The sequence below is a fragment of the Ceratotherium simum genome, chromosome 5, assembly GCF_057802395.1.
Source record: "Ceratotherium simum simum isolate JZ-2026a chromosome 5, ASM5780239v1, whole genome shotgun sequence".
Classification (NCBI taxonomy): Eukaryota; Metazoa; Chordata; class Mammalia; order Perissodactyla; family Rhinocerotidae; genus Ceratotherium; species Ceratotherium simum.
In genome coordinates, this window is record NC_141904.1 from 41,959,545 (window position 1) to 41,974,387 (window position 14,843).

General features: G+C 41.1%; 1 protein-coding gene across 3 annotated transcripts in view; it reads right to left on the minus strand.

Annotated features, from left to right (window-relative positions):
* Nucleotides 1–14,843, minus strand: part of SCN11A (sodium voltage-gated channel alpha subunit 11) — a 74,796-nt gene that overhangs the window by 38,212 nt on the left and 21,741 nt on the right. The window contains exons 10-15 of one of the 3 annotated variants that reach the window (XM_087431722.1): nt 14,400–14,573; nt 11,426–11,555; nt 10,125–10,363; nt 6,433–6,615; nt 4,020–4,388; nt 1,909–2,339 (exon numbers count right to left, since the gene is read on the minus strand). In XM_087431722.1, coding sequence (XP_087287848.1) covers nt 1,909–2,339; nt 4,020–4,388; nt 6,433–6,615; nt 10,125–10,363; nt 11,426–11,555; nt 14,400–14,573 — 1,526 coding nt within the window. Of the gene's footprint in view, nt 1–1,905; nt 2,340–4,019; nt 4,389–6,432; nt 6,616–10,124; nt 10,364–11,425; nt 11,556–14,399; nt 14,574–14,843 lie in introns of all 3 variants that reach the window. The other 2 variants (XM_004419958.1, XM_087431721.1) reach the window with 2 other exon arrangements.

A 14,843-nucleotide genomic window follows, 5' to 3' on the forward strand; every position in this document is an offset into this window, starting at 1 on the left:
CCTAAGATCAGGAACAAGGCAAGGTATATACTCCTATGATTCCTATTCAACATTGGAAGGTCCTAACCAATGTAATAAGGCAAGAAAAAAACATACAGATCGAAAAAAAAAAGTAAAGCTGTCTTTATTTACAGATGAAACTATTATATGCAAAGAAAATTCTAAAGAATCTACAAAAAGGTATTAGAATTAATGTCAGTATACCAAGCTTGCAGGATATAAGGTCAATATACAAAAGTCAATTACATTTCTATATACTGATAATGAATATTTGGAAATTGAAATTTTAAAAATTACATTTACAGTAACATAAAAACATTAACTACTTAGGGAGAAATTTAACCAAATATGTCAAGACTTGTACACTGAAAACTACAAAACATTGCTAAGAAAAGTTAAAGAAGATCTAAATAGGTGGAGAGGTATACATGTTCATGAATCAGAAGACTTAATATTGTTAAGATCCAAGTATCTATAAAATGATCTATATACTCAATGTAATCCCAAACAAAATCCCAGCAGTCTTTTTTAGGAAAACTTGACAACTGATTCTTAAATACATAAGGAAATGCAAAGGACCTACAATAGTCAAAACAAATTTGGTAAAGAACAAAGTTACACAACTTGCTTTCAAAACTTATTATAAATCTACAGTAATCAAGACAGTGTGGTATTTGTATAAAATAGATATATAGATCAATGAAACAGAATTAAGAGTCCAGAAAAAGGCATATATATATAGCCAACTGATTTTTGACAAAGATACCAAGTTGATTCAATGGGATAAAAACAGGCATTTCAATATATGGTACTAGAATCACTAGATATATATATACAGAAAAAAAAAAAACAATTCATACCATATACAAAAATTAAATTGAAATGGATCATGGACTTGAAGCTAAAAGTTAAACCTACAAAATTCTCAAAGAAAACATATGAGAAAATCTTTGCAACTTTGGGTTATACAAAGATTTCTTAGAATGGAAACAAAACACATGAACCATAGGAGTAATCTTGATAAATTATACTTTACCAAAATTAAAAATTTCTGCTCACTGGAAGATACCATCAAGAAAATAAAAGGTGAACCACAGACAGTTAGAAAATGTGCACTATACATACCAGACACAGGGCTTGTGTTCAGAATATTAATAAACTCTTAAAACTCAATAATAAGAAAACAGCTCAATAAAAACAGACAATAGACACTATACCAGTGAAGATATATTATGCAATATCATTATTTATCAGTGAAATAAAAATTAAAACCACAATGAGGCACCCCTACAAACCCATTAGAATGGTTAAAAATTAGAAACGCAGACAACATCAAACATTGGGAAGGATGTGGAGCAAATGGAACCCCCATACATTGCTGGTGGGAATGTAATATGTTACAACCATTGTGGAAAACTCGGGAATATACAAACAGCCGTAGTTGTTTATTTAGGGCATTGATCACCCTGCCACTCCATGACAGTCCTCATCTCCCACCACTCCTCATCCACGAGCCCCACACTGGTCCCTGAAGAGACTGAGTTTGTTCTCACCTCTGTGTCTTTTTCTATGCTCTTCACTTCACTTTCCACACTCCCTTTCTTCACCTTCCAGCCAATCCCAACTCTATACTTCTTTTAGGGCTCAACCAAAGGTACTTGATTCCCCTGTTGCCCCAACCCATTCTAACCTTGCTCCCCTCTGAACTCCTCTGACACCCTCCATCTGTACCACACGTGCAGGACCATGATTAGAACCAGCTCTGGGATGTGCACAGGGGTATTCACGGGTAGCCACTTGTATACCCTTAATATCCCTGCATAGTGCTCAGAACAGGGCAGGCAACCAGTGCCCCATGGCAACTCTAGCTTTGCACAACTTCTAAGTCTATGTGTGAACCTTCATACCTGTTTTCCAGCCTCAGGTTGTGTGACGGGCTGTGCATCATTTTCATCAGGACATTCAATATCATCTTCTTCCTCTGCAAGTGGGGCCAACCAAGTCCGATCATGCTCCACACTCAAGGTTTTTGGTGCAGAAGTTAGTATACCAAGCTCTCCCCAGGGGTCTGGGCCGTTTTTCATCTGTGTGACCAGGGGAATGATGTCTTTGCTCTCTGCAGCAGGGCCTCCTGTCACCTCTTTTTGCTCTGGTAAGTTTTGCCTCCTGTACCGCTTGTGACAAAAATGCTCAAGAGTATACATCACAAAACAAAAAGCCCGGCGGAACCGATCCAGGGCTAACTGGACTTCGGTTTTCCTGGCCTGTCCTTCCGAGTTTCCATCTTTCTCCTCATTGCTGAAGGAATTGAGCAGCAAGGCAATGAAGAGATTGAGTACCTGGGAAGGGGCCAGGGACACAAGCAGAATGGAAAGTTTAGCAAAGGAAAGGATACAGTCGGTTCCCAGAACAACTTTTCCCCAAGACTCAAAACAAAATCAAACGAGAGTTCTATGTCCTTCTGTCTCCCAAGAAGTTCTTCTACAGAATAAATAAAAGGAGAGAAGATTGAGGAAGCAGTAGAAACAGCAAGATAAGAAAAAAGAAAAATTGAAATTAAAGAGTGCAAACAGCCAAATCCAGTTTACCTACATATAGGCAGCACGTATTGTAGACCCTGGCCAGTGTAACCATGCGGCAAAATCAAAAGTGTATATTCCTTGGGGATCAGCCAGAATCGTGAGCTTGGATTTTTGCTGTAATTGCCCACAGGGATATGGGTCCAATGTCTAAGATCACTGTGGAGTCCTCTCCTGTTTGTGCAAGCTCTTTAGGTCCTGCTGCCCGAAACGCAATGAGGCCTTAGGGCAGAGCTGGAGGGGATTGAACCAAATCTGCAACTCTTCTGTTGAAGCATATACCACTTTAAATGCAGATCATCCCAACAGCTTCCTACTTTGTTTTTTTTGCTTACACTTACACACCCTCCAATTCATAAGTTTACCTCCTTAAACTTGGTTTGTGGCTCTCACCAGCTCAAAATTATACAGCCTTCAAGGAGAAGTGTCCTGTGGGTGTGAAGCTTCCTCAGCTTCACCACGAGAATGCCCAACTCTGGATCTTTGCTCAGTCTCTCCTCTATTTGCTAAGTCCTCCTTGATTCTTGAGTGCCCTTCTCAAGAGTTGTATCTTCCACAAATCCTTTATTAATGCTCCCTTCCCATTCCCATTGGTGATAGCCTACTCTTCTGAACTTTTGTATCACTTATTATCTATCTACACCACTTATTAGGTACTGGGGATAAAGCTATTGAGTGTGGATAGTTAATCATGTTGGCACAATAGCCCCAATTTGATTCTGAAGATCTTGTGCTCAGGTTTCCTTGTGGGTCTCCTGTCTCTTCATACCCTCACTGGTGTATACCTAATTAGCCTCTCCATAAATATCTATGTTTCCAGCTGCAAGTAATAGACACAAGGCAGCTTACACAATAAGAAAATGTAACATAACAAGTTTGAAAATGGAACAGGGACCAATTATGACATGAAGATAGGTTTGCTCTGTCTTTTCACTCTACCTTCCTCAGTACTGGCTTGCTTTGTCTTAGGCTGGTTCTTCTCATGGTTGCACAATGTTTGTAGTTCTACCGGGAGTCACAGTCATAAAAAGGCCAGAGTAAGTAAAAGGACCGTTTTTTCCCTCATCCCTGTTTTTTTTTTTTAATAGAAAAAGAAGCCTTCCTCAGTGAATATCCCTTTACACCTTATTGACCAAATTAAGTCACAAACCTCTACCTCAGCCAATCACCAGCCAAGAGAACACGAATATCTTAGAATAATCACCTGGAGTAGAATAGTTACTGGGGAATCAGTCAACACGAACACTACCTGACAAGGAGGTTTTGTCTCATGCTTATTATACTTTCCTCAAAACAAATTCAAATGCAGATTTTAAACATTATATAATATTAAATTTAGAATATTATATTTAGAATAACAATTTTCACCAATGAAGTGTTGCAAAGAAGCTAATGCATTTGTATAGTCTATGTATTTAAAAAAATATCTAAGACACTCACCACGAGTTTTCCTATCACCATGATCAACAGAAAGACAATAATGCACAGTGATTGGTCAGCTTGTTGCATACATTCCCACATGTTTTCAATCCATTCCCCACAGAGGATGCGGAATACCACCAGAAAGGAGTGATAGAAATCCCCCATGTGCCAGCGTCGTAAACATGGGACTGTAGGGGTACAGGATTTTGTAATACTTTTTTCAGAATTGAATTTAGAGCCAAAAAGCTGCATGCCGACTACCGAGAAAATAAAGACCACAATGGCCAGGACTACAGTCAGGTTTCCCAGGGCTCCAACGGAGTGGCCAATTATCTTAATCAGTGTATTTAAAGTTGGCCAGGATTTGGCTAACTTGAAGACCCTCAGCTGTAAAAAGAGAAAATAAACAAAAATGGAAGAAAAGCCAGTTAAGGACAAATTCCATCTGGTCTCCTATAAAGCAAATGACATGTTCCCACACCACAGCATTTATGACTTTCAGAAATCTTTTCAAAGCCAAATCCATCCTAAACATAGTCACCAACTCCCTGTCCCAACCTAATACTTATCTGTATCGTCTTTTTGTTTTAAAAATGGAAATATTTTGTTCTAACTTTTTTAAATGATAAAAATGTTGGGATTATGATGGTGCATACACATTTACTGTATAAAATGAATGCTTTGGAATCCTATTTAATATATCAGGGGTCAAAAATCTGGCCTGAGGGCCAAATCCAGCCCACTGCCTGTTTTTGTATAGCCTGAGAGGTAAGACTGTTTTTTTACATTTTTTAAATGGTTGGAAAATAATCAAAAGAAGGGTGCTTCACTGTACATGAAAATTGTATGAAGTTCAAATTTCTGCATCCATAAATAAAGTTTTATTGGAACACAGCCACACCCATTTATTCTTGAATGTCTATGGCTACTTTTGTGCTACAATAGCAAAGTTGAATCATTTTGACAGAGATCATATGGCCTACAAGGCTGAAAATATTCACCATTTGGCTTTTTACAGAAAAATTTTGCTAATTCTTGCATTATATAATTCAGGTCACAAGTTTGAATCTAAACTTTACAACAATAATGAGAGGAATATGACATTTTATACCCAGGAAAGAAAAGGCAATCACCTACTCAAGACATGCACACTCTTTCCAAAGAGAAAAGTTTTTCATGGAACCTTACAGATCTTATAGGTGACAATAACCTTAGAGAAAATACAGCAACTAGTTTCATAGGTTATTTCTTATATCAACTTGCAACGCAAAGTGATGGTTTCACTCCAAAGTACAATCCTGTTAAGTATCAATTATTTAGGAGTGGAAATATTGCAGGTCAGTAAGACTTATGTCCCAAGAGATGGACTACCACTGTCTACTCAGAGGGGAGCCAGGGGCATCTCATAGAGAAACTGTGCTTCTGCTCTCATACACAGACAACGAACCCCACCGAGTTCCTTGCCTCCGAGCATGGCTGTAATAAGCCTAAACAATTGTAAAGCAAATGCAATTTTGCTCACCTGAGTGCCAATAAAACTTTAGGACAGCAGCCTAATAATGCCCGACTTCGAGCAGTGTGATATCCTAACATATCCCAAGTACAAAATGTCCGTTTAGATAAGTGAATCAAATGTCTTACTCTGTAGGCTTAGAAATCCTATCCATGTCAAAAAAAAAAAAAAAAAAGTAAATCTTTGAAACAGGACAAAAGGCCACCTTTTATGGTTTCCCAATTCCCCTCTCAGATGTAGTTTCTCTGTAGCTTTCTATCCATACCTCTCATGGGGTCTGTCACACTCTACATTGCCTCATTGTCATTTTTGGCCCTGTCTTACACCGTCCTTGGACTGCAAATTCCTTGAAGACAGTGCTTTCCTCATCTTTGAGCCTTCCCTCTTGTCAGCTCACATCAGGTACTCTGCAAAGGTTGCCAGAATGCCTCCAATGGTTAGGAAATGGAGAGCAAAGACTACAGAATAGGAACGTGGGCTTGATAGTAGTGAGGAGCGACCTCGTGAGACAGCACCTGCTGGCCTCACCTATCCCCCTCCTGGGCTCTGTAGTCTTCACCCCTTTGGTGAGCCCAGATGGGAGGGTGCCTGGCTCAGAGCTCCGTGGGGGAGTAGATCATTAGAGAGGTCGTACACAAAAAAAGAAGCGGAGCCTAGACACTGAAAGACACAATTTTGCATCTGCTGGCCTAAAGAGTCACCTTGAGTGGTGGGAGAAAGTAGGGTTTCAGCTGGTAGAAGACCCTCTGGGACTCCCAAGAGTATTAAAGACTTAGGTGGGAGGAGGAGTGCAGTTGATTCTCGGGTTAAGGTAAGATAAATTAAAGTTTAATCCAAAATAGCCACTGAACTCACTCAAGACTCTCTTCAATCTTGACAGCTAAGTTATTCAGTAAAGTAAGAGAGTAAGTGCCTTACCACTCTTAAGGAACGGAAAAATGGCCATCTTTGTTTTCTTGCAACTATACTGTTCATCACATCTGCAAAACTCAGAAGAGCAACAATACTGTCAAAAACGTTCCAGCCTCGGCGAAAGTAGTGGTAGGGATCGAGTGCAATGATTTTTAGGAACATTTCTGCCATAAAAATGCCAGTGAAAACCTACAGCGAGACAAAAAAAGAATGAGAAAAGGAAGCTATCTCTCTTTGGAGATACACTTTTAAGAATGGTCCAAGGGAATTACAGAGGTTACAAAGAAATGAAATGTATTCTCATAGTGGACACAATATACCCTAAAGTCCACGTAAAAGAAACTTTTACTGCTGCAGCATGAATCTCACTCTGCCTTTGCTCCTCTCTCCACCCCTCTCCATGGTGCCCATTCTAGTGTTACCAAGCTCACAGACATCAGGACGGAGAATAAATATTATTTCCCATTCTGTTGATGGTTTCTTGGTAGATGGCAGAGTGATAGGAAGTGTGAAGCAATATCTTCCCTGAATTCTCTTTAAAATACCAATAAAAACTCCAATATGGGGGAAGTACACAACAGCTCTGAAAACTAAAGATAAATATCCTCTAGAAACCTGAATCCAGGAGGAGTTCACCTAACTACTCAATCTCAACACCTTGATCAGAAGAAAATTAAAAAGAGGCCCAGAGCAGAGAATTGAAAAACACTACCAGGGACAGAAAAATGTCTTTGAGCAATTCAATGTATAGGATAAACTTTAGATTGGTTATGGTTGAAAGGAAGATTAGTGAGTTGGAATATAATCCTAAAAACTCCTTCAGAATGTAGGGCTCTTCATTCCAGATCAAAATATTCGAATTAAAAGGAGGGGCAAAAGTTACAAAAAGTGCTAAATTTTGTGTTTTCCATGGGCAAAAATAAATTTTCTGTCTTTGTCTTTGATAATTAGATAAATACAGACTTAAGGAACTTACAAAATGTTGAATAAGTAGTAGCCAAATTCAAAACTAAATCTATCTTCTATATCTTTGCAGAAGATAAAGCAAAGCATTCCTTCACAGCAAATAGCACGTTGCACATTCTCTATCACACACACACACACACACACACACACACACACAAATATATAGAAATGAGAAGAATAATAGTATGAAAATAAGAAGGTAATATAAAAAGAGTTAAAGCCTTTAAAAATGTTGTCAGTTACAAGACTCTCCTCCACAGTTCTGAAATAAAAAAATAAACCATAAATGCTTAAATCCCCTATTAAAAGGAACACATGATCTGTTTTTATAAATACTTCAATGACTTACTATTTATTTTTTTAAAAATCCCTAAAATAAAACAACACAAGTTAAAATAAAAGAATAGGCAAAGATAAATCCAGGACAGGCAAATAAAAAGAAATTGAGGGTGGCAAAGAAATTTCAGAGCTTATATCTATCTTTTCCCTTTAAACATTGCTGCCTACCCCCACTCAATGCCACAACCAGGACCTAAAGGCATGCAGTGTTGCCTGTTCTAGTTAATTGTGTTGGACTGGTCCCCATCCCCGTTGGACCCACTCCTCCTCCTCCTGTCTCCTTCAGGCTTTAGGTCTAGCCCTACAGCCTTCCTAGATGCCTTGGGACCATTCATTTTGCAATCCAATTCAATTACTATTTATGGCTTCTTGGAAGCTCCATGTACTCCCTCGATTTGAGCAATCCTGAAGGCTAGAGAGTACGTTTTCAAGTCCAGTCCCACAGAACTCCACAGTCCAGCTTAATCCTGGTCCACCCATCAGAGGAAGGAGGTTTGGAAGTGTTCTTTGGAACTCAAGGCTCCAAGGCCTCCCTCCACCACCACCATGGGGCCACAATAGATGGGATGGCTGCCACTTTTGTATTGTGCATCTGGGGAATGGAGCAAATGGAACGAAAGCACAGGCTATGTGGCCAGCTCTGCATGTTTCTTGTCAATTTTCAGGAGCCGGGGCGCGGCTGCTGCCGGTGTCCTCAGACACCGACAATGTCCCTGTGCCTCCTTTGGCCTCTGGAGAGAGTTAAGAAGAATATCACTTAATTAGCCACCTTCTGACTGCAAAACGCAGCTTCACCTCAACACCCAGGATGCCTAGTCTGTGGGAAATCTGAGAGGAGAGCTTTTGTCATTTCCCACAGTTTGACCAGCAGATGAAGGGATGGACAGACCACTTTTGCAATTGGGAAGCTCTGTCCAGGGAATGACTCTCGGTTCTTTGGGTATCCTCTGGAACTTATCCAATAACTCGACCCACCAGGAGGTGCTGAAAGGTGGATCTCTGACTCTGTTGAGGCAGGAACCATGGCCCTGAGGGCACAACATTCTGCCTCTAGGTGAAACACCATCAGCCCATTTGTGGAACACCTCAGCAGGAGAGGGTTGAATATACTGGCCCGGAGCCCAGAAGACCCCAGGCTATACAAGGTTCTGTGTGTGTTAGGTTTATCATGCAGCATGGAATCAAATCCAACCCATGCACCCAAACAGGGCACTTCTTCCCAAAGGCAGTATGTGGAAAGGAACTTAAATGCAGACTGTCTTAAGGAGAACCACACTGGTCTTGTACTGCAGTCCCACTGTATCCTTGCTCCTCCTGGGAGGGATGGGCAACTGAGGGTGACAAGTACATGTCTCCAGTTCTACACCATCCTAAACTTGATGCATAGAAGCAGCTCTATGGACCAACTCCTGATTCAATAGGTACAGTATATTCTCATCTATGTAAAAAGAAAAAGAATTTAAAAAATACATGCATCCATCCATCTATACACATGTATAAACTGCCTGGAAATACTCTGCAATGTTAAAAATGATCATCTTTGCTAGCAGGACCATAGGAAATTAGTTTATTCTTTGTATTTCTCCTTATTTAAAAAAAAATTTTAAAGCATGCATTGCTTTTTAAATTGGAAACATAAAACTTTAAGAAGAAATGGCTAGATATTCCGGTAAGATTTTTAGCCCATTAACTCATTAGCTAATTAGAGTAGAACATTCAGGGGGTAATTATGTGTTATTTCTGATATTTGGGACACTAATTTTCCCTTGGGAAAAAAATGCCTTCTACAAGAACTGTAAAAGTGAACAGTTCCTGAAAAGTCTGCTCCCCTATCTTAGTTTTCCTAATTTAACTGAGACTAGATCCTTCCAGTGAGAAACATATTGAAGCAGCTCAAGCCTGGAACACCACCCCCATCCCATAGGCTTGGCACGCCCTCTCCCAGGAAAGTGAACCTCCCACAGCTGCCAGGACCTGACTCACCTTTCCAGGGAGAATAATACTTAGTAACGGCAGTCACATTATTTTGTGACAAATGATGTCATCAATATCACCAGGGACCATGGTACTCATTACCGTGGGCCTCTGGATATGGTTAATGTTTTCTTAATTACTCCAAATAGTTGACCTTCTAAGATGTCTACGTGCTCTGGCTTACCACTGTTTTAGTTTACCACGAAAAACACACTTTAACATACTACATGGGCCAACACAGGGCCCATGGAAAATTACTAAACTGGATAAAAACAAAATCCTACCAGTCATCTTTTCCCTCTAGTCCAACTAAGGAGACCGAAGACTTAGGTTAAGCCATTAGCAAAATGTTTAGACTTTGAAAGAGTTATAAGTCAAAGTTTGAAATATGCTTTATATTTTAAAAAGTCTAAAGTTACCAAATTCCCTGTAGACAACATTTTCTCAAAACTTGGGTCCATTTTGTAATGCTCCATGGCCAAGAAGATAGTGTTGATTATGATGCAGATGGTAATGGCCAGCTCAGTAAAGGGGTCGGTCATCACGGTTCTCAGGGCCTTCTTAATGCAAAGCCACTGGGGGCTGCAGTCCCACACAAGGTATTTGGATGCCATGTTTTCCCCACATGGGAGGCAAGGCTTCTGGGATTTTTCTTGTTCTGGAGAAGGAGAATGAAAGAGCAGTTGAGGTGTTAGCTCTAAGCCAGTCTGATCGCTCTTTGACTGAGTGCATTCCTTCCTCCCTCTTCCCTAGGGTCTCTTGTGAGGCAAGGTAATCAATCAGTCAAGAAAGGCATTGACTAGTGTAGCCAGAAAGGTTTCCCACATACCTCTTCCATGTGGTATAGTCAAGTACATCAAGTCTTTATACTTATACTGAGCATCTGGGAGCTGGGCTGCACTGTTAGACATACAGATGAGGAAGTCAACACTGACGGGCTGTGAACTCATGAGAGAGACACACACAGCCCAAGTTATGTTCATTCAAGGCAGACCCTGGTGACAGCTGTAACTGAGGCACAAGTCGCTACCAGGGCTCAGGGGAAGGAGAGATATTCAGGCAAGTGCTTCTACATGCAGTGAAACAAAAGGCATTCTATCAATTGGTTGAGTTCAGGCCATAAAGCAGCTGCAATCCTGATATTTCTGGCACTGTTTCAGGGGACTCATGCAGGCCAAATGAGGTGATACAATAGGCTCAAAAGTGCTAAGGGACCCATTTGACCCCATCCTTGCAGGGACTTGAGTCCTGCTCTTGAAAACCAACCCTTTAGTTGAGTTCCTGCTACCTGCTGTTAATCAAGTCAATCAGATGGTTCCAGACTGTCTACACAGGTCTTCTATTGTCCATGCCAGATTTCTAACTCTAATTTCAATGACAACTGCCATCTACTGGAAACTTCTATGTCTTCTCTTCTTTGGTTGACTATCATTGTCACTGAGACCTCCTGATCAGGAGGTTCCATCTGTGCTCTTGGTCCCAAGTCCCATCCCAGGTCTAGCCAGTTCCCACACTACCCAACTGCTGGCTCAGGGTGGACCCACAGGGAAGGCCCATTTCTTCCAAACCACTTTGCTTACATGCTCCAAAGAGGCACAGGAAGTCACTCTTTGTAGAAAGCAGAGTGGGTTGCAGAGGGCTTCTGTGGGGCAGGTGAGAGGGAGAACGGAAGGACATCATTGAAGTTAGGCTCTCCCTTGGGCTGGGAGGCAGAACTTACCCTGCATGGTAATGGTGAGGATACTGACAGCACTCAGCGCCCTCTGCCTTTGGATGGGATCTCCATGCTCATCAGCATGGTCCACTGACAGATTCTGGGACAGTCGTTTGGTTTGCTCTAGGAGGTGTGGCTGTAAGAGAAGGCATGGTGGACATTCTAAGAGAAGAGGCTGCCTCTCCTCAAAACTTTGCAAACTTCTCTGTTTCAACGCCACATGCAGCAAAGATGCTTAATATTTTATATGGGCTGAGTCACTTCAATGTCATGGCATGCCAAAGGTTCAGTTGGCTTATTCATGTGTAATAAATAAGAGAAATATGGTTTAAACATTCATATTTCTTACGAATGCAACTTTCTAGAGTCCTGCACGTAGAAATTATTTTTCTCAAAATTTTCTTTCTCTGATTTGTTCATTGTCAACAAAGAGCAAACAAAATTTTACAAAAACTAAGGAGCAATGGTTCAGGGTAAATAAATGGTTCAAGCAATAAAAAGTCTAACTTGGAAACAACGTTTGCGAGGGGTGGAAGTGGAGAAGAAGTTTAGAAAGGTGGATTGGGGCCAGATGGTGCAGTGCCTTAAATGGCTGCCTAAAGAGGTTTTAAAACAGTCAGTAACTAAAAAGAACAGTCAAAATAAATATCACAAAATCTATATACTAAGTCTCAAGCACTCTCTTAGGCTGTGCCCAAGAGCTTAGTGACTCTCACTTTACCTACAATTCTAAAGTCTCTGGAGACTAAAGGATAAACCTTCAGCTATTCAGAAAACTTAGGTCCAGATGATTTATTTCCCAAAATTTCTGATCAATGAGGGCCCCAGAGGGAACTATCCCTTTGTGAGAAGCTATTTTAAAGACAGTTTCTCTTTCTATAGATATTTCCTGTTCTAGTTAAAGGGAAAAGACACTTTATATTAGCTGTCTCGGTCTTCTTTGTCTATTGTTTTGTGGAAAGAGGAAAAACTTTCAAAATATTAAAAAATATTTGCTGTCTCTTCGATATTTGTGGTCCCTTTCCACATCCCATTCTCAGGCATGCACATCCACCTTCTGCCCTCTTCATCTCCCTCGTTCTATTTCAGGAAAGTGGCTCTGGCCATTATTCCCCAGCCTGCATCTTCAACGTTTTCCTCTCTTCTGACTTCTCTCTCCACAATTAAAACATGTTTGAACATCCCTCACCTTAAGAGGAATAGCTTTGTTTTTCCTAGTGCACATCCCCCCATAACTTCATTTTTCTGCATATCCAACTGCCTACTCAATATCCCTGCTGGGATGCCCCATGGGCACCTCAAAATTGGCACATTCAGAACTGAACTTGCCATCTTCTCCACCCCCAGACCGTGTTCCTTTCCTGTCTCAGTAAATTACCCTCCATCATGTCAGCTACCCAAGCCATAAACCAAGCATCATCCCCACCTCTACAACTAGTCAACTGCCAAATTTTTTCTTCTGTAGATCAGCATAGCCTGTTAATCTCTCTTGGTCCTCACTGCCCTAACCCTAGTTTAAGCCACTGTCATTTCTTACTTGGATTACTGCAACAACTTCCTGTTTTTTTTCCTTTGCTGAGGAAGATTAACCCTGAGCTAACATCTGTTGCCAACCTTCGTCTTTTTTTTCGCTTGAGGAAGATTCACACTGAGCTAACACCTGTGCCAATCTTCTTCCGCTTTATATGTGGGTTGCTGCCCCAGCATGGCTGATGAATGGTATGGGTCCATGCCCGTGATCTGAACTCACAAACCGGGGCCACCAAAGGGAAGCGTGCCGAACTTAACCACTACGCCACAGGTCCGGCCCCTGCAACAACTTTTTAATCGGTTGCCTCCAGTCTTGCCCTCCTCCAATCCCATCTCTTCAACGCATACAGCATTTCAAAAATGTAAATTCGGTCATATCACTCATTTGCTTAAAAACTTTCAATGCTGCTTACCCCTTACTCTCAGTATAAGGTGGAACTCCTCGCTTGGCTTCAAGGCCTTTTGTGATGGCCCCCTTCTTACCTCTACAGCCTTTTACCACTCCCACCCACCGAACTCATCACACACACACACACACACACACACACACACGCGCGCGCGCGCTTGCAAGTTTCCTACTGGGTCATGTCCTCCTGCCCTCCTTTGCTTTCAGGCCTTTGCCTGTGCTGTTCTCTCTATTGGCAGTGCTTCATTCTTCCTTTTGCCTGGTTAATTCATCTTTTCAACTTAGACACTGCTTCCTCTGGGAATTCTTCTCTGATCTACTTCTCTTCCCTCAGCCCCCACCATGTCTGGGTGGTTGTCTGAAGCAGATGCTATAGTTGGCCCCATCCATATGCCCTCAGGCCTTACCTGAGGGCTTTCTCTGGCCACCAGAACCCCCTCTGTCCTAATGCACAGCAAGTCAGAAATACAGGAAAATTATTGTCTCCTGACTCCAGCAGTCTTTAACCAATGAGGGACCAAAGTTGGTGTATAAATACCCTAGCGCCCTCACTCCATGGAGATTAAACTCTAACTACTTTCAATGGTAACTGGCTTCATAAGACATGTTATCACTTCTCCCTTCCCCTCTCAGTGCTTCCCGGGATCACTTCCCAAATAATCTACTTTCACTCTAATGCCTCAGGGCTTGCTTCGGAGGAAACCCCCACTGAAACGGTCCTCCTCCTCTGTTCTCCCATAGCGATCAACATGTCAGTCATCACAATGAATAGTAACTGCCTCCTTATTAGTGTGTCTTCATATTTAGTTGTCTGTCTTATACATCTCACCTATCCCCAGTACCTATCCCACTGCCAAGCAGATAGCAAACACTATCAACACTTTAAATAGATGTTTGTAAATAAATGGGTAATTTAATAGACACATAGAAAAGTATGAATTGATAAGTGAGTAAATGAATTAATGAATCCTTTCAATTAGATTGACAACTGACCTGTACCCCTGAACAGCACTATAGTATCATTAATCTCTCTTCAAGACTTGCCTTTTTTGGGGAATCTTCATCAGAATCTGATCCTGGAACCTGGTCTTTCCCGGAGTCTCTTGGAAAGAAGGATTTCCTTTTCTTATTGCCAAATAGCTTTCTCTTCTTTGGGGAAAAAGATGATGCTTCAAGGGAATTAAGTGAACTTCTGTCAATTCCCATGGCAACCAGAGCCTTAGAAAGTGAAAAAAAGCAATTAATGAACAGATTATACCTCTCCATAAAACACTGCAAATGACCTCGACCTTAGTGAGCATTCTTTTCTCTCTTCTGGTAGCATTGTACTGTTTAGATTGCTCATCATCTAGTTGGAATATACCAGCTTTGTCATTATTTATCTGGGGAACATGTCCTGTTTTGTCCAGGGAGATTGCAGCCCTCAAAGGCAGGGTTGACTCATTCATATCTCTGTATCACTAACCCTTAGCACAGTGCCCAGCATGT